The sequence below is a fragment of the Sitophilus oryzae genome, unplaced genomic scaffold (genome assembly GCF_002938485.1).
Source record: "Sitophilus oryzae breed Bouriz unplaced genomic scaffold, Soryzae_2.0 scaffold_1414_pilon_pilon, whole genome shotgun sequence".
Lineage (NCBI taxonomy): Eukaryota > Metazoa > Arthropoda > Insecta > Coleoptera > Curculionidae > Sitophilus > Sitophilus oryzae.
This window is the reverse complement of record NW_022146076.1, coordinates 260657-280919: the sequence shown is the minus strand read 5'-3', so window position 1 is coordinate 280919 and position 20263 is coordinate 260657. Positions and strand designations below refer to the sequence as shown.

Here is a 20263-nt window from a genome sequence, read left to right as displayed (position 1 = left end):
CAATTTTCCAGGCGGAAATAATGGCAATCGACAGAATAGAATCAGTAGTAAGGCAGCAAGAAAAATGTATTCAGTAGTCATCTTTACAAACAGCCAAGCAGTGCTAAAGACACTCGGTTCCACGGAGGTTAATTAACTAGTGTGGGTCGTGTGTGTGTGTGCTCTAAACACATTGGGTGATTACGAAGATCACAAGAGCAAGGAAAAGCCAGATGAAATGACCAAACAAGACTCATTAATGCCATTCATAGGATCAGAACCGTCTCTTTGGCGTTCCAAAGGTAGTCTGGAGAATAGACACAAAATGATGGGTGGACAAAAAATCTCTAGAATAGTGGAAAGATTCACCATGACAGAGATAAGCAAAAAATTTCATAGTAGAACATTCGCCAAAATTCACGGTAGACCTAGGTAATAAGCAAAGGCAGAAAGACAGCAAAAACTGTGGTTTGTGTACTAACAGGGCATTGTAAGCTGAATAGGCATCTAAAGCTGATTAGATTGACTGACGAAGTCATATGCAGTTTCTGTCAATCTTAAGATGAAAAGAATTTGATGAAGATGAAGATGAACACAATTTAAATGTAACCTAAGGATCAGAAGAGGACCGCAATAGAACTGAAGAGGTAGCAGTGGAACAGATCTAGAGCCACCTCGAAGAATCTCGTGTACCCTCTTAAATGTTAAGCATTTCTTGTTGGCTAGTCAAACTGTTTCACTAGTAAAAATCTACTGATAAGGGAGTTTCTGTCTGGATTCAAACGTAGTGATATTTTCACTAGTAATACCACTAGAGGTCAAATTATTTCCGGAAATTTTTTCGAGCTCATGAATATTTATGAAAATTATCCCGAGTCGAAGACGAGAAAAGAAAAATGATTCAGAAAATATTCATGAGCGAGAAAAAATTGCCGGATTTAATTTGACCTCGTGTGGTATTCGGTAAGAAAATTCCACACCAAATTGTGTTTGAAAATCAAATAATTAAAATGTATAAACTGTTGATTTCTGGTGATTGTAGTAGCTCAGAAGTGCCATTTTAGGACCTAAAATATTATATTCTTTCATTTTATAGTTACTTGGGCTTACTACAAGTGGTAGAAAATCATAATTTAAAAGGTTTTTCGGAACGCTGCATGAACAGATTTACAGCGCGTCACAGTTTTGGCAGCAATTTAGACCTTTAAATTTTTGACTTCTACTCGTTGTAGTTGCACGAAAATACCATCTCAAGACACAACACAATATATTCTTTAATTTTACATAAGTTTTAAGTAACTACAAGTAGTAGAAAATTGCTTTTTGCGTTTTTATTAACTTTTCATAAACGCTTTATTGGTATGGAATTCATAACCAGCGCGCAGCGTCAGCAAGCGTCAATCATAAAAAGCTGTGATCATCGTATTTTGACAGTTCAAAATATCAGAAAAACTCGCGTTTTGTTGTAATAAAAATATTGTACAGCTTGAAAAACCAACAAAATTCTTTGTTTTAAAAATGAATCGGTTTGAAAATCATACTAGATGCAAAATATGCGTGAAATTGTCTGATGTAATGATCAATCATCGTGCGATGACTTATTTACCCGCATTAATAGAGGATTGAAGAAAGAAAATTTGTTTCGAATTGTTCACGAATATTTGCATCTAAACTACTCAAAATTCAAAGTCCTAAATGAAAAAAAGGTGAATATAATAGTGTCTAAATTTAATTGAACTAATTATATATATTTCATTAGACATAGACAATTAATTCAGTCCATTCCAAGTCCTACATTTTCGCCATTAAGAAGAAAGGAGGTGTCCAAAGAATATAGAAAACATCTCAGCTTTGTAATTGAAATGTATCAAAATTATGATCTAAACAAATAAAAACCAGACTCTCAAAAAGATATTCGGTCATTATAAACGCCAAAAAATTTCCAGTATAATTCGCTGTTGAGTGCCCACAAGGAAAAAATTTTCACTAAAATTTATCCGTTGCCATGGTGGTTTGTCAAAAAACACGTTTTGATTGGTTAAAAATTACAGGTGTGGAATTTTCCAAAAAAAATATATTTTTTTCATATTTTAGATTTCTGTTTCAGTGGCTAAATAATCAGGCTATTTTCAACAAATTAAGTTTGAAAGAATGAACTCCTAGTTTAGTAAAATAGAAAATAAAATAATTATACTAACATATATGGTCATCTAATATTCTAAAAATATACTCTATATTATCCAAAAAGTACAAAATTAAATATGTTTGGTAATAAAGAATTTAAATATAATAAAACAACTCTATTGCCAATTGTTTACATAAATACCGCCTTGCACAGGACAACATAACAGTACCATAACCATAACCCGTACCAAACTGAACGCCCAGTAAACCCACACGTTAAGTAAATTGGATTTTTTATTATACACGGATGCACATAAAGCGTAAACTCGTTTGAAACAACCTTTATAATAACTCTACCCAACACATTTTCTTGTATTGTTAAGATAGGTAATGTGTGATTACAAGTTCTGTACTCAATCAAAAGAAATAGGAGAACTGGAAGAAATATGTAATACAGAAGGTAATATACACACTACCAAACTTATATGGAATAATCTATTATTTTTCATAATTTTTGAGATGTATGAAAATTTTGTGTTTATGACTAAAACTTAGTCCTTAAAATTAATCAGTTCCCAAAATAAACAAAATGGTATTTTTTTGGTTTCTGAAATGAAATTAAGATTTAAATTTTTAATGGTCAAAAAGCATAAACAAAAAGAAAATTGATAATTTTAATATTCCTTGTTGCCACCTCTAGCCCTTATGCAAGTTTCTCTCCGCGCTGGAATGCTTCTTATTAAATTATCCACGTTGTCTTGGGGTATGTTGATTCTGCTAATGCTACATCAATAAGCTGTGCGAGATTTCCTGGATTGTTTCGACGAGCTTTAACCCTTCTTTTGAGCTAGTCACACAAGTGTTCGATAGGGTTTAGATCTGGTAAATGGGCAGGCCAGTCCACAACACCTTCCGTGTCAAGACATTCTCTAGTCACTCTGCTGGTATGGGGAGGTGCACTATCGTTCATGAAGTTAAAATTATCCCCAATTGTAATTCTTCAAAGACTAACGATTGGTTCTAGCCCCAAATCAACATATCTCCGACAAGTTAAAATTTGTTGAAGTGGTAACAATGGAGTTTTTGCTCCCAGTATAATACCTCCCCCGAACATTACAGTTCCTCCTTTATATCTTGGTACAGATTTGGCAGCCTGAAGTCTCGCTTGTCTTCCTGGAACTCTGAGAACCCGAATTCGATGGTTATCTGATCTTAGGCCAATTCTGGTCTCATCCGAAAAAAGAACATTTTGCCAATTCTCAGTTGTCCAGTTTTGATGTTGAAGGCATCAATTTAGCCGGTCAATTTTATTTTGCCGAGATAACTGTGAAATCCGTAACCTTCTCCTACTGTAAAACTCTCGTGAACGAAGCGTTTTTCTTATGGTTTCAACTGAAACGTTGACACTTGTAGCTGCCAGAAGTTGTCTTTGTAGCTCTGGATGAGAAACATTGGGATTTATTCTAGCAATTTAGAACACAAGGCGGTCTTGTTCAGTTGTGACTCTTTGACGAATTTGTCTGGGCCTATCATTGTGTGTTCCTAATTCCAAGTACCTTGCCTATATGTTTTCGATACAACACCCTGGGTAACGCCTACTATCTCTACTACGTCTCTCTGAAGCATTCCTTGTTCGGTGAAAGCAATAATTCTTCCCTCCTGTACATCTGTTAATCCAACATAAGGCATTTTTTTTGGATTGAATGAAAATTACCGGACAATCGTGATTTTACCACTACTGAACACAAAATTGAAAAGAAAATAAATCGCAGCAGTCGTTTATTATTTATTGTCAAGTTTATTTACAACAAAAAGCCTTATCTTAAAATTGTATACCAATTTTTATCCTTAGAAGAAATTTAGTTAAAAATAAAGAGTGATTCCATATAAGTTTGGTTGTGTGTATATTAAAATTAATAGTTATTAAATCAAAAAAATAAACAAAAATCAGAAAAGTTTAAATAATTCGCACATGCCTCTTTGTATGCTTTTTGGAATTTTAGTAGTAAAGATGAAGATCACCCTTAGTAGTTCACGGGATATTGGGAAACCATGTATAAAACTGAATATTGAGTACAGTCATATTATATAACAGAATATTAAGTACATTCATTAACTATGCATTGGTGTACCTCCAAAATTATATCCACTTTTTTAAATCATCTTTGTTATGCTTTAATGGAAAGGAAATAATTTTACTTTAACTAATTGACTGTATAATCATAAACCAGGCTACATCACTGCAAATTCGTACCATATAATCGAGCCCTACCGGAACTACATGATCTTTACCCAGAACAATATCCGCGTCCTACCCACCTATTAAGCAGCCTGGGCCGTTCCTTCCTGACCGTGGCGGCCATGGTGGCGGCCCTTAACACGCGCTTCCGCTTGCTCGGTCCGCTGGTCGTACCGGCACACGCCGAAGACGGTCTTCTTCCGCACCAACGCTGCCCCTCGACCGTGAAATCGCAGGCGGCGGGGTCTTCCGTGTTGACGTAGCCGCGATTCACCACGCCCATCGAGACGAATCTGGAGTAGTTCTCCTCCATTTGGCGGAGTTTGTGCCTGGCCAGCTCCTCGTTAAATTCCTGCAAAAGAAAAAGGATGGTGTAAGTTCATAACGTGATTCATGATAATGTAGTAAGTAGTAAATTAGATGATGACCTGAAAACAGAAAAAATACCACTTGACAAGGGCGTGAGATAAGGAGATAACATCTTTCCCAAGTTATTTACACTGGCACTGGAAAATGTCTTCAAGAAATTAGAATGGGAAAATAGAGGTCTAAACATCGATGGGGTACACCTTAGCCGTCTTAGGTTCGCAGACAATATTGTCTTGCTGAGCACCGACATTCAAGAACTGAACACCATGCTAAAGGAGCTAATTGACCAATCCTAGAAAATTGGCCTTAACCCTTAACTGGTCCGGTAATAGGTATCATAAACGGTCCGGCGTAGTCTGTGGGACTACGCCTTCTAAAAATTAAAAAAAAAACACAAAGAGTAAAAAATAACAAATTTTTATTTTATTATATATTATATTATGTAGTATTGAACTAATCTAGACAAAAATGAGTTCAATTAATATAAACTTTAAGAAAATATAGTACAAAATAAAATAACATACATATAAATTTGAAAAAAATAGTTAGATTTTTACTAAGCTCTAAAAAATAAAACCAAGTACTAAAAGTCTTTACAATATAGAAATAAGTTTTTAATACCATATATAAAAACAATTAGTTGTAAAACTGGAGTTAAAGAAAAGGTTTTTAGTTACAGCATGAGGCAAAGTTCATTGTTTTCCTGAACATGTTTTACAAAATGGATTCGTACATTCTAGGCATTAAAAATAATTAACTAGGACATAACATTGTATTTAACTAGGATAAGTACTCTAGGATAAGTATATCTCCATGGGCGTGTTCTGGTTGTACAGGAATTGCAAGTATTCTACCAATTGTAAAGTATATTTCTCTTGGAATATTTGACATTGTCAAACGCATTTGTCTGGTAGATTGTCATATTGTCACTGTCACAGTCCTCATCATATCATTTTAATAGAGTTTCTTCATAACTAGAGTCTCCTAAACGCACTCTTTTCGAAGGCCCGGCCATATTTTACGAAAGTTTGTCACACACAAAATCTTACACAAACGGTCCGGCGTCGTCTGACAGACTACGGCTTAAGTATCTTCTGCCATAACTTCTAAAAAACTAATCCAGTTTGGGCATAAATATGGCTATCAGTCGTTGACCGAGAGGGGAAGGATTAGCTGGAACGCCAATCCTGTAGGCGGCCCCAGTAACTAATGAGAATGAGTTAATTATTTGGCGTAGTCTGTCAGACGACGCCGGACCAGTTATGGGTTAAAATGAACTTGAAGAAGACCAAGATAATGAGCAACATTATCCATAACTTTAGCGTAGACAACGTTGTTATTGAAAACGTAGGTCATTATATATATTTAGGTCATAAAATCAAGCTAGGTAAAGAGAACCAAAATACGGAGATCAAACGCAGGATCCATTTGGTATGGGTAGCATTTGGAAATATGAGCGATATTTTCAAGGATAAAAAGGTTATGGCACCTTTTCGATGGCACCTTTATGGCACCAAACCAAACCTAAATAAAAAGGCTTACGACAGCAGTATTCTACCTGTGCTTACGTATGGCTTAGAGACTATGGCAATTACCCGAAAAACAGCAGAACAACTACGATTAGCACAAAGAGACATGGAAAGAATCATGTTGGGAGTCACCATTAGGGAAAAAATACAGAACACCCACATACGTCAAAAAAAACAAAACTAATAGATGTTGTTAAAACAGTAGGGAAAATTGGGAAAAAAAAGAGTAGGAAGTCTAAAGTGGCAATGGATAGGACATATGACAAGCCAGGATCCAGACCGATAGCCCCAAAAAGTCATTCTATGGAGACCTAGGGGACAACCAGAGAAGAACTAGGGGAAAGAAGTGTGATGGATGTAAAAAGGAGATGGGTCGATGACGTCAGAACAGTGGCATGAAGATAATGGATAAGATTGGCTAGAGATCGCGAAGCATGGAAAAACCTAGAAGAGGCCTAGAAAAACCTAGAAGAGGCATGGAAAAACCTAGAAGTTCCATCCAACACTGGATGGAATCAGGCTGAGAAAGAAGAGAAGAAGAAGTTCATAACAACTTTTATTATACAGGATGGTCCAAATTGTATTCCGGAAACTTCGGCAGCATATTCTGAAGATAAAAATAAGTAAGAGCGTATAAATGTATGTCCTAAAATGCTTAGTTTCAGAGATACGGGGTGTGGAACTTTCATTTTAATTTCGATTGTTTTCAAATGATTTCTGAAGTAACGTCAATATTTAGATTAAAATTGGTGTCTGGGAGTTTTTTGATATCAGAAGTTTGATTTTGATGTCAATATGACTCCTATTTGTAGGGGGCGCCACCTACATGTATTTTAACTGCTATGAAGAGTAATAAGTTTTCGTTCGTAAATGTATAAAACTAACAAGTAAAAAATATATATTTTCGTGATTTTTGACGTAAAATACCTAAGTCTCTTGGTAAAAATCACTAAGAGCAACCGTTCTTAAAATATTTAGAATGGAAATAATCAATACATGTCATTATTGACAAAAAAAATAAACATGTTGAGTAGATAGTTATTTGACGGAAATGAGACAAATTTAGAAACTATTTATTTTTTTAAATTAATCATGAATTTCTCTTCGAAAAAATGATGATAAAACAGTTTCTCTCGCCATGTTTCATTTATGTCAACGATAACAGGTATTGATAATCTCGATTCCAAATATCTCGAGAACCATTACTCGTAGCGATTTTACCAAGAGTCTTTTTTTAAGTAAAAAGCATCGTAAATGTATATTTTGTTTACTCAGTAGTTTTATACAGGTAGTGGCGAAAAGTTATTACTTTTCAAACAAGTTAAAAATATGTAGGTGGCGCCCTCTACACGTAAGAGTCATATTGACATCAAAATCAAATTTCTCATGTCAAAAAACTCCCAGATACCAATTTTCATCCAAATATTGACGCTACTTCAGAAATTATTTGGAAACAGGGGTGGATGGGCCATATGGGAAAACGGGAAAATTCCCGGTGGGCCGGTGGAAAGATGGGCCGGTGGGCCGGTCCCGATCAGAACTCAAAAAAAGATTGATTTAGTTAAAATTAAATGGTTAATCTTCTAACTAAAATTACGTAAGATTCTAGTGACTGCCTAACTAACTAATCAGTGTGCATCAATATAATGGTTAGTTGCTTTTAAACATAAACATCAATTTTTAAAATAACTAGGTATTGTTAGATGTTTTCCTCTAATTACGTTTCAAGAAAACAGGAGAGTCTTTTTAAAAAATAAAGTTTTAATTTTATTTGATAAAGTACAAGATGTTTACTGTAAGAGCAAAGACAATGGAATGATTTTTAACAATGAGAAAAGAGTCTCCTCGGCTTGGTGAAGGCTTCGTGGAAACTGCAAGGACCGCATCTTCCGAGTTATTAAAGTTTGAATTTAAAAAAAAACTGATTTTTTTAAAAAAAAATTGCTGCCTAAATCTTTGTGTATTTGCATCACTTTTTGTGCCGTAATATCAAAGATTAAGAAACTATACCGTGGGAAAATTTGCAGTGAACAGGAAGTTCTAAAAAAATTTTCTAAAATATACAGGAAAATTTAAAAGAAAAAGCACGATTTTCAACATCTTTTTTTACAAAAAAAAACTCATAGACGTATCCTGGCACCTGGTGGTGACATAATATACCACTCCTGAAAATATTTGCGCTTATTTAAGACTCATTCTGTATAGTTTTACGAATATTCTTTTATTAAAACACATTTATATCCACTGCTTAGGTATTGCCTAGGTTTTTTTCGTTTGAGTCATGGCATTATCATACAAGATGCCAAATGTAGAAACTAGGAAAAGTTACGTGATGAAAATTATACCAAAATTAAGACACGTATACATGACGAGGCTTCTGCTGTACCAGAAAAGAGAGGCTTTCTTTCTACAATCTGTAAGAAAGTATATACCTGAAAATCTAAAAATAATGTATTTCATAGAGGATTGGGCCAGCTGATGAACTGAATGAATCAGGAAGTCTTAAAGTTTCTCAAAACCGTGATTCAAAATCGTAGCATATTCAAGATCAAATGTTATCGATGATGGAAATAAAACAGTAGAACCCTGTGAAACTGAGCTATTTTCTAGTAAGAATTCAGATGTCTGACCCGATATTGATCTTTATAAAAACTTGGATCAAGACAATTTCAATATTTTTAAAAAATCGGAGGCAAAAGAGTTTTTTTCGCCCGAGCGAAAATCACCCTTACTTGGGGTGATTTGACCCTTATCTAGGGTGTCCCAGAAATAAGTGCAAGTATTTTAAGGGGGGTAGATTTGGTCAAAATAAACATTCTTTCTCTTTACCGTTTTTCAAGTAAGCCCAAAATAACCTTTTTAACCAAAATTTTACTTTGAAAATATAAACAAAAAATGCTTTTTTGCTTAAATTTTGAGAACCACTGGATCTTTTCTGTATTTTCTTTCATGTAAATTTAATCTACTACCTATTGTCAGTTCTCAGATTATCAAGAAATTATGTTTTCTTAAATTAAAACTAAAAAAATTCCAAAAATTTCTTCAAAAAATTCCAAATTTTCGTCAAAAAAACTGATAGGCGTGTTTCTGAGGCCGAAATATACTACCAGTTAAACTACTTGCACTTATTTCTGGGACACCCTGTATATTAATAAATAAAATATGTTTATTCGTTATGGTCATTTTATTTTTGTGGATTCGGGCGGGTTGCCTGTTATTCCCGGGCCGGTTTCCACTTCTCCATCCACCCCTGTTTGGAAACAATAGGAATAAAAATGAAACTTCAACACCTTGAATCTTCGGAACTAAGCATTTTAGGACATACATTTATACGAACTTTTTTACTTATTTTTATCTGCAGAATATGATGCCGAAGATTCCGGAATATAGTTTGGATCACCGTGTATGCAAAGGGTTTCTGAAATGTATCTTGATTTAAATGTGTGAAAATAGGACTAAATATCAACATCTCAGGAATCCAGGTGATGATAAACCCTGTAATTGGAAAACAAATTGAGAAAACAACTGCTCACAAGAACTATTATCACGAAATACAATATGATCGAAAAAACCGGCGTCAGCGATGGGTATGAAATGAAGATCGTTGTCATTTTATATGTAAAATTATATGATCATCGATTGTCATTTCCAAGCCAACTGGACGCAGTTTTTTCGATCATACGGTACTTATACTTCACAATATTGAACTTCTGAACTTAACAGCCAAACCAAAACGAATACGACTGACAATTCAACTGCCTATGAATGATTGAAATACATTTTTATAAGTGCAGTTCTCCAGTCCAATGTGTTGGAAGAGAAAGATCTTCTTTCAAACAATGTGTACTAAATGTCCAACGAGTCTGGAAAGCTTTACAGATTACAGAAAATGCAAATTACCTGTAAATCTAAATGATAAACAACAAATTTCACTACCAATGAACCCTCTAGTTGAATAGACATTACGTCTTTAGCTGGTTTACCTTAATTGATGAAGTGGCTTTGCCAAGAAATATTGATAATGTAAAACGCCAACTTGGCGACAATTTAACTTGACCAAGTTCTTCATCAATTTATTGTCGGATTAGCGTATGTTCTATTTTTTCGTCAATTATTCGCTAAATTCAGGGCATCCACCATCTTCTTTGTCTTTTTTCAGGTTGTTCAATAAAAAAACTACTGGCTGCAATAATTAACGCAATTGCTACAGCTCGTTTTTTGCTTTTAGAAACTTAGCCGTTTTTAAACATCGTCACTCATATCAAGCCATCACTATTCAATAATAATAAACATAAACAAATATGACACACAAACATAACCTAACACTGTTATGTTGGTAGACTTGTTCATTGACATTTGTTGTTGTGAAAATTGAAGTAGGGAAGTCGCGGTGTAAAGCCCCGTTCTCAGAACAGCGACTGTCGCCAGCGACACGTCAAGAGGACCAATGAGATTTGTACAAAATTCAAACAGCAGTCAATTTTAAATTTAGTACAGCTCCCATTGGTTGTTTGACACGACGTCGTTCTGAGAACGGGGCTTAAAGCGAAGTTAAGCCAACAATAAATTGGCAAACAAATTGATCAATTTAAATTTTCAGTGTAAAACTGACATTTTAGCTTACAGTATGGAGAACCTCACATTGGCGAAAATAAAACACAAACAAAATTAGAATCACAACAAACATAATGGAGGAAACAAGGAAGACTCCATCCGTTCAACGGTCTAAGACACTCGAAAAAGTTCCTCAGAACTTTCGACCGAGAAAAATCAAAGATTTTCCTTGATTTAAGTAAAAACAATCTTCGGATCGTCACGGGGTTTCTAACAGGACATTGTCTCCTCAACGAACACCTCAGTAGGCCGGAGCTGAGAAACAACGACGAATGCAGATTCTGAGGTGAAAATGGGGAAACACCAGAACACCTTATTACTGAGTGCGCCGAGATAACGACCGTTTGTGCCATGAACTTTGGTACGGTTGATGTCGAGGATGGAGAGCTGGCCTCTGTGGAGCCGTCTCAGATACTGGCTTTTGTTAAAGTCCTGAGACTGTATTATGCGTCATGTCTCGTTATAACTCAAGAAAGGGAACACACAATAGATCTGTAAGGTCGCGGTGATTAACTCCCCTCCTAAACATTCTACATTTTTGGGGGGTTTGTATTTCAGACTCATCCTCCATAATAAATGAACTAATAATCGAAGAAATTATGATAACATGAAGACCACTAAAGAAAATATTAAAAACACTAGCAACTAATTATTCAAGATCATCGATATTCCTTTCGTAACTAAGTAAACCTTTTATATCCTAAACCAATTATAATGATCACACGGTTCAGGTGTAATGATTTCCTTATCAGATTAAAACATTAATAATAATGAACCAAACGGTGCGTCCTTATCGAAAACAGATATTAAAGTCTTACCTGACTGCACGTGAACTTATCACAGCTTCCTGTCAGATCGGATAAGCTCGCACTCCACTTCGTGCTTGACCGCTCAACCGAGTAAACCGAATCGCCCGACTCGCTGTCGTAATCATCGATCGCTCTCAAGTAGTTATCCAAATCCTCCAAACAATCTACTATAATTCGCTCGGATTGTTCGTCACTTCCATCATCGTCTTCAACTGGATTTCTATTAGTATCCAGAGCATTTTCGGATTCCTCCAACGTAGCGTTAAGCAAGTCATCCAAATTCTTCAAAACTAAAAGAGCTTCGAAGTTATCAACCGGTAACGAGGTGGCATCGTTGCCGTTCTCGCCTCCCTGGCATAGATCGAGAAAGTCCTTTTCAACTTCCTCGCCATCTATGCTGTCTCTGTCATACTCATCTGAGTCGATATCGATGAGTATGTCCTCGACGTCGATGCTGGGTCTGCGCGAATGACAGCTGACGGAGCTGGAGGTGGCCGATTGGAGTTTTTGTTCGAATATCGGTAGTTCCGTGTCGATGAGACTGTCGCTGACTTGGTGAAGATTGTCAATGGGAGGCGGGTTTGGTGGGTTAGAGATGACGGGGGATCCGACATGGAAATCGATCAGGTCTATGTGGATGTCTGTGTTGTCCAGTGGTGATGACATGGTACTGATTTAGCAGTCATGACCTGGAAATAAAAATAAATAATTAATATTTTTAATCGGATTCAGTACTTTTATAAAAAACAAAATGAACAAAATCTGGATTTCTATGAATATAGCTAGAACTAATAAAAGAGTTCAGTGGTTGGTTAAAACGTAATTCCAAAAGGAGAAAGGGGTACAGGGGAAAAAACATCAAAGTCACAAAAATACTTCTTAAGGAATATAAAAAATAAAATTAGGTACGACTTTTATTTAAAACATACAGTATAAAGAAGGGTAGACTGTATCGTTTGTTGATTGTTTAAAATTTGTTAAAGAAAAATTTATTAAGTTGATTAAGGTTTATTACACAAAAAGTTGATTAAGGTTTATTACACTTAAACCTTACCGTTTTTGAAATATTTTCAATTTTGTGAAATTGAAGTAAAAATTTTAAGGCTTCATTTCTCCAAAGGTATCAAAGTTTTTAATACCAAATATTTACTGAAGTTTATTTATTGATGAGTTATTGTATTGCAATAATAAAAATAATACTACCTCATACAGAGTGTCTAAAAATTTATTTTAAATAATTTCTAGCTTTAAACGGCAGTATCTTTTTTAATTTAAATGGAACGCCCTGTATTGGTAACGCATTGTATTGATTAGAAAATAACGCAGTTTTTAAATTTATTGCATTTTCATGCCTCCGTTTATCGGATATACGTTGGTGTCATTTTATATTTTCGTTTCCATAACGATTTTGCTATTTTACTTATATTTTTATTAAGGTTAGATTAAATTTGTCAAAAAAGTGTCAAAACGTCCGTTATCGTATGAACGGGTCCGTTGACGGGCTGAAGTAAAATATTTACGGATGAAAAGTGGCGCGAAAACGCTATGACCAATCAGAGCACCGTCGGACCATCGTATCAACGTATAACGGATGCATGAAAATCAAGCTTTAAGCTTATAACCAAAGGAAAAAATGAAAAATCTCGAAACAGCCTTATGGATTAAAAGGTAGCTCTCTGGCCGCTACCTGTAAATGACTTTCCTGTCGGGAAAAAGGTAGAAAAACAGAATTAGTCGAAGGGGTCTCTTCTGATTTTATTTCTATATGAATGTAACAACAATAATTCAAGGATTATGAATTAGTGCCACTCAAACTTCTTTGACTTCGACAGTGACTCATCACTCACCGTCATCAAAATTCTAAGGTAACATTGCGATCAAATAAAAGTAGTACAAGAATTAGTAGTCCCAGATAGAACTCCTGGTCTATAAGGATATCGAGAAGTAGAAAACCAAACCAAACAATACAATTATGCCCCCTAACTTTTTAGGCGTTACCATGAATTTGGTAATAATTGGTAGGTATATACGTGGCGAAATAAAAGTATAAAAATTTATCTACCATTTAAAAATGGACAATTTTTCAAGTTTTTTATTTTACTTTATTATATAGACCAGCAGATTAAATAATATTTTGTTATACTACTTTTTTATCGCAATGATACATCTAGAAGTGTTACGAACTTCAAATTTTGAATGTTAGGTAGCTATAATGAATTAAAGGAAAAACTATTAAATAGAAAGTATTAAACTTATAATGAAAGAAAAAAAATAAAAGTTTCCAAATATCTTTATGGATTAAAAGCTGTTTAGCTGTTAGCTGTCTACCCGCTACAGGTAAATGGGATAGGGATGGTTTTGAAAATGTATTTTTTTATAAAGCCATCTGCTTCATCTATCTAAAATATTATCAGCGTTACAGTGTTGCCGGATAACTTGAAAAGTGGTCGCATCTTTGTTATTTTAAATGAAACACCCAGTATATTATTACATTTTTGGAAACTACTGTTATATCTCATAATTTTTCTATATACTAACCTATACCTATCTCTAATAGTTTTTGAGATAAAAAATAAAATATGTGTAAAATTGACAAAAATATGATTGTGACGAAGCATTGGTAAAATCTTGACATTTTTAAAGTTGAAATTTGAATTATAACGAAAGTCGGAAACACAAGTCGTTAGAAAACTAAAATTAATCAATTTGATATTATCTGATTTTATAGAATAATTCAAAGTTTATGAATTACTGCTAGACAAACTTCTTTAATATTATTTTGAATGATTACCCGAGAAAAAAGTAGGAGGATAACATACAAAAAAAGAAATGAGATTCTTAGTTTGAAATGAGATACTTAATTTCTCTAGATGAATTTGAGATAATTGATAGATTTACTACTCGTAATATGTAACTACTTACTAATTAAAAACTGTTCTTTTATTTTTTATGATTTTTGTTATCTGGGAATCATCGCACACTGCACAAATAATTGCAAACTGAAGCCTCATTTAAGATTCACAATAATCTCACTAATAATTAAATCCTGGTACAATCTCTTTCCAAATTCGTACACTTTGCATATAACTAATTATAAATTAAACAAGAAGTAATATACATTTTATACAATAAACTCAGATAAGCTCAACAAATTCGCCAAAATTCAAATACACATAAACATAAAATTATATTTTCCATTACGTTCAATCCGGTTCTAATGCACAAATAAATAAATAGTATTAAACTCCATCCTTGAATAGAGTTAATCAATGAGTGGTATTTGATAGAGAATTCAAATTTTATAGCAATGGAAACTTTAGACAATTCATTCATTAAAAATAAAAACAACAAAAGTCTTAAATAAATATTTTATTTTATTGTAATATATATTTAAACATTTTGCTCTATAGGAGGCGTAAAACATGCGATATAACTACTAAGTTACTTGAGGAATGAAAAAAAAGCATATTCATTATTTACTTTATAATATAACAATAGACAGAAAACAACGTCAACGATATTTTCATGTTTTTCTTAATTTTCTCTAAAACGGTATGGAAATTTGGAAAAGTATAAACGGGATTAACCATTTTAGAACAAGCAAAAATGTTTATGAAGAATGCATTTTTCTCAAAATATCAATAATAAAAAAGTTTTTCCCCTTGTAAAGGCAATCCGGGGACATACTATCGAATTAGGGACTTTCTATAGAATTAAACTCTTATTACCGTTCGATAGAAAACGCCATATAAAAACCTTTAAAAGGCATAAAATTACTTTCTCATCGCAAATGAATGTCATTCCCGAATAAACGACCTTGTACTGCAAAGTAATTAGAGTAATTGATATGAGAATAGAAACACGGTTTCGCATGCGTTTGGTTTTCTATTCTTCGTTCAAAACTCATTGTTATACCGTTTTCTAATAGTCTCTTGTCTAAATTTTCCCAGAATTATGTGACAAAATAAGAAATCTGTCATGTTATTCTCAGTAGAAGACCTCATTTATATTAATATTGAGGGCATTTTATAACCTTTAATTTTTGTCAATTATACTCTATTTTTAAACGAGAATACAATGTTTTAGCAAAATTATGGATCATCATCAATCTTTATATAATTTTACATTACCCGTATTTCTTGTATTATTCAAATTTTATATCAATAAAAAATATAATCAAAATCAGTGCGAAAGCCTAGAAAATATGCGGTTTTCTGTACTAGGGAATGATAAGCAAAGAGCCCTTTTGAAGAACGCGAGACTGAAATAAGGGGCAGAATGGCAATGGCGAAGAATGCAACAACTTAGTAAAATATTTTACAGATACAGTTGAATTAATTTCTCAGTTACTTTGTTGAATATTTTAGTTTCTAAGATGCTACAGCTCTACTTAACCGAGGCATGTTTGAAAGTACCCATTTCTATACATGGCGCTCAAATTTTTCACTTTTGGTGCACTCCTGGAAAGTGAATGTTTTTTGGTTTATATTTTGTTGATTCCGGAGCTCTTATTTGCGTCCTATAAAAGTTCACAAATAAATTTATAGTTTCTTTTTTGCGACGTCCGGGTTTTGTCCGGATTTCTGAGTTCACTTGTCCGGAATTTCCAAAAGCCTTTATGGAAACCCTAATAACAACCACATTTAACCTCTAGTTAATTTCAGAAACTTCAGTGCCACATCTTATGGTACTCTTAAGTATTGGATATATTTTTACAAGACAAACAGAAAATTGTTCTTATATAAATTATGATAATAAAAGAAGCACATGCTCTGACTAAAATATTGAAGGCTACAGCAATCACACGAAACACTAAACTGCGAATTGCGAACTCCTTCATCTTCCCCCTCGCTGACTTATGTATACAATGGAAGAAAGAAAAAAACGCTATATATGTGGGTATATCGATAGCTGCTGCGAATACCATGGATGAACAAACATTTTCATTATTGAGGAACTAAAAACTAAGAGAAGGCTGGTCACAAAATTAAACCGCATTACACCAATCAATCCTGTGATGCTTTGGACATGTTGCTATGAACGACACCTCTACATATTTCATGGCAGCATTGCTTTATCTACTTTAGCACAACAAAAAACTAATTTTGCCACAATACACCAAAACACTTTTACTTTTGCACTGGATGCACGTTTCGCTAACCATGTTAACAAGATCAATAATCTGCTGATGATGCTAACATGGTTAGCGAAACGCGCGTCCAGTGCAAAAGTAAATGTGCTTTGGTGTATTGTGGTAAATCAGTGTTTTATTTTCCTGTTATAAAACACCAAAGGTTCCAACTCCAAACAGTAATTTATCTTTAAATAAAAACAATTATTAAATATACAGGGTGAGTCTTAAATAAGTGCAAATATTTTTAGGGCTGGTAGATCTCGATAAAAGAAACATATTTTTTCTTTTCAATTTTTTGGCTAAATTTTGAAAACCACTGTATTTTTTCTGGTTTTTTTTTCTTGTAATTTTAATCTACTACCTATGTTGCCATATTATGAATATATTGGGCCTGATGAATAAAGAGAAGCAATTGCTTTTTCTATAGAACTATCTTTGTTGGTTGTTTACAAATTGTATAAGTTTATTTCAAGAAATTTAAGTATCAACATTTGCTTAACTTTTATTCATAAGACCCATTATCATTTTTAACTTAAAATTTTAAAAAAATCTATTTTTTTTTCGCAAAAAAAGTTTCATAGACGTGTTTCTGAGATCGAAATATACTAACCTTTAGAATATTTGCATTTATTTAAGATTCACCCTGTATATTGAAACTGAGGAGGAGGAGAGAAAAAATCTTCCATAAGATACCCAAAGTTAGGTAGTGCCGGATTCCTACCGGCTAAAAAAATCCTCCTCGTAGTAGTTCAAGTAAGCACCCAGTGAGCATCTTATTCCTTTAAGGGAAATGTGTTCTAGGTGACGTCGTTGTTACGTTACCAGGCCCTTTTTGTGCCTGATAAAGAGCAATAAATCGCAGATATGTAACTGTTCCCTAATGTTCCCTAAATGTGAGAAAACTTTGCTCACTTGGCACACCACGCCGGAACCGCTTACGCATTACTTCAATATGAGTAACTGCCTACGCCATGTGGCGTTGTTCCTCTTCTTCCTCTTCCTCTACTCAGTAAGTTCTTTATGCATTGGTTTACTGCTTCCCATAATAATTCACCTCCCTCAGACTTCTCAGCATATTCCTTTCAGTGAAATCCAGTCCACTGTCCTTAAAATTATCTCTCTGATCTTTTCATCTGGGACGATAGAATACATGCTCAACATCGTCTTAAATATGAAACTTATATCTTATATTATTTATTGATCTTGATTATATAAATCCCAAAACTTGTAAGTAATTCTCAAACTTAGAAACTAAAAATTACAGTTTTATTAAATTTATCTTTCCTACCATTACATTAAAATTAATGCATATTAGATTTACCACTATCATTTACCAAACTATCAATTAATTTTTATTAGTAGTAATTAGTCTCTAAAGCATTATTGCTTTGGGTTTTTATAGTTATTTTATATAAAAAAACACATGAAAAATAAAACTAAATAATTACTTGAAAAGATCATAGATAAAAGTAATTTCTATTGAACTTTATTGGTCAAGCCATGTATACCAATTCAATTAGATCGATGAAACATGTGAAATTTTTCACTTTCTCTTTCTAAATAAAATGAAGAGCACGTGCTTCTTTTATTTACTATATAGCAACAATTTTCTGTTTGTCTTGTAAAACATATATCCAATACTTAAGACTACTACATGTGGCTCTAAAGCTTTTGGAAACTAACTAGAGGAAAACTATTGAATAAGTCCTAATTTATGTCTTAACTATAACCTGAAAAAATAAAAGTTATATGGGTGAGCCATTTTTGGGACGCACCCGGTATATATTTATAAATAATGTTTTTTTTTAGAATCAAAATATTATAATCAACACAAGTGAATTTTATTTTAAAATCTGAAGCCACTAAGCTACTAAAAATTGCAATATTCCAGAGGCAATTTAAATTTAAAATGATAAACAATTTTTATACTAACCCACTACATGGTACAAAAAATACAATGTATGATCGATAGCGACTCCAATTTCGTTCAGTTCGCGCATACCACCTGTGACGTCACTAGGAAAATGAGGAATAAATAAAAAATAAAGAAAGTTGACAGGAGATCTGCATTTTTTGTGGTTATGGTTAAGAATTGTTTATTTTTAAGACTTTTTAGTTCGTTTAATTTAATAATTACTAAAACCAGAAGTTCCAAAAAAATATATTTAAAAATAATAATTATCTATTAACATGGATTTGGACTTTGGACCATAATAGGGGGGTAAGAATACTAAATTTATTTCTATATTCGGTACCTATAAAATTGTTTATTAGGTTTTTAGTTTGCGATGTTTATGGTAAATAATTTTCATGTTCATTGCCTCTGATTTCACATGAGGACAGAGATGAGGATATATATGGAAAAGTAACCACAAGAGGAATTGTTACATCATTTAAAAAATGTTGGGAATTTTATTATTTTCCATCGAAAAGTAGAAAATGCCAATGCAGATGAATGTATTGTAATTGTGATAGAAGTAATTCCAAGGGTGAAGTTTATTATAATTAGTGGAAGTAATTCCAAGGGTGAAGTTTATTATAATTAGTGACCTGTGCTTTTCTTTTTATATGTAGATGTTTCTGGTTTTGAGAATAAATCCGTTGAACGACACCCAAAATTTAGAGGAAGTATTTGCATACCCAGAATATGCCCATCAAAGATTATATAGCTCAAATTTCCTTTAATGGTAGGCAATTATTCAATGCAAATTAACTTTTTAAGTGACTGAAATATTAAATAGTTTACAATATGGTATATCATTAAAAATATATTACTTTTAGGTACAATTAGGGCCTGATACATTTCAAAAAGTAGAATATTATTTTATATTAAATGAGGTATTGTACCAACAGTCAATTTATATTAATACCGGAGATGAAAAAATAACAGAATAAATAGTTCTTTTTTTATACTACAAAAATAAACTATAGAATTCAACAGTATTTAAAAAAATAAATAAAAAGTCATGTCCCGGCCGAGATTCGAACTCCGGTCTCTCGCTTCCTAGCCCGACTCCTTACGCACTGCTCCACAGTAACTTGCTTAGCGATAATTCAATGACGGTATATAAACAAAAAAACAGGTTTATAACAATATCTTGACGATTTGAACTGGCGCGCGGAGCGTGCTGACCAATAGCGCCTGTTATCACCTGTGACGTAGCGACCAACCTGCGCAATATCATACCTTGTATTCTTTGTACCATGAACCCACTATGACAATGAACATACACAATTATTTCTGTGACTTTCTAATAAAAAATATATATGCGTATATTTGTAATAATGTATATTTTTATCGCTATTAGATAAAGTGGAAAACATATTTGCCCGCACGTATGTTCTCACAAGTCATATTAAGTATGTGAAATTAGCATAAAAGCGAACAAAAAAACTTTTAAAAAAGTTTACTGCTATGTGACCGACATTACAATTATTATGTACATATAACGATAATAGTAATTAG

General features: G+C 33.4%; 1 protein-coding gene across 2 annotated transcripts in view; it reads right to left on the bottom strand.

The window, feature by feature from the left end:
* The window catches only part of LOC115876155, a 183817-nt gene that overhangs the window by 93161 nt on the left and 70393 nt on the right, over positions 1–20263 (bottom strand). Inside the window, exons 1-3 of one of the 2 annotated variants that reach the window (XM_030891839.1) lie at positions 14586–14712; positions 11673–12352; positions 4423–4694 (exon numbers count right to left, since the gene is read on the bottom strand). In XM_030891839.1, coding sequence (XP_030747699.1) covers positions 4423–4694; positions 11673–12329 — 929 coding nt within the window. In that variant the 5' untranslated portion in view covers positions 12330–12352; positions 14586–14712. Of the gene's footprint in view, positions 1–4422; positions 4695–11672; positions 12353–14585; positions 14713–20263 lie in introns of those variants that run through there. The other variant, XM_030891840.1, reaches the window with a different exon arrangement.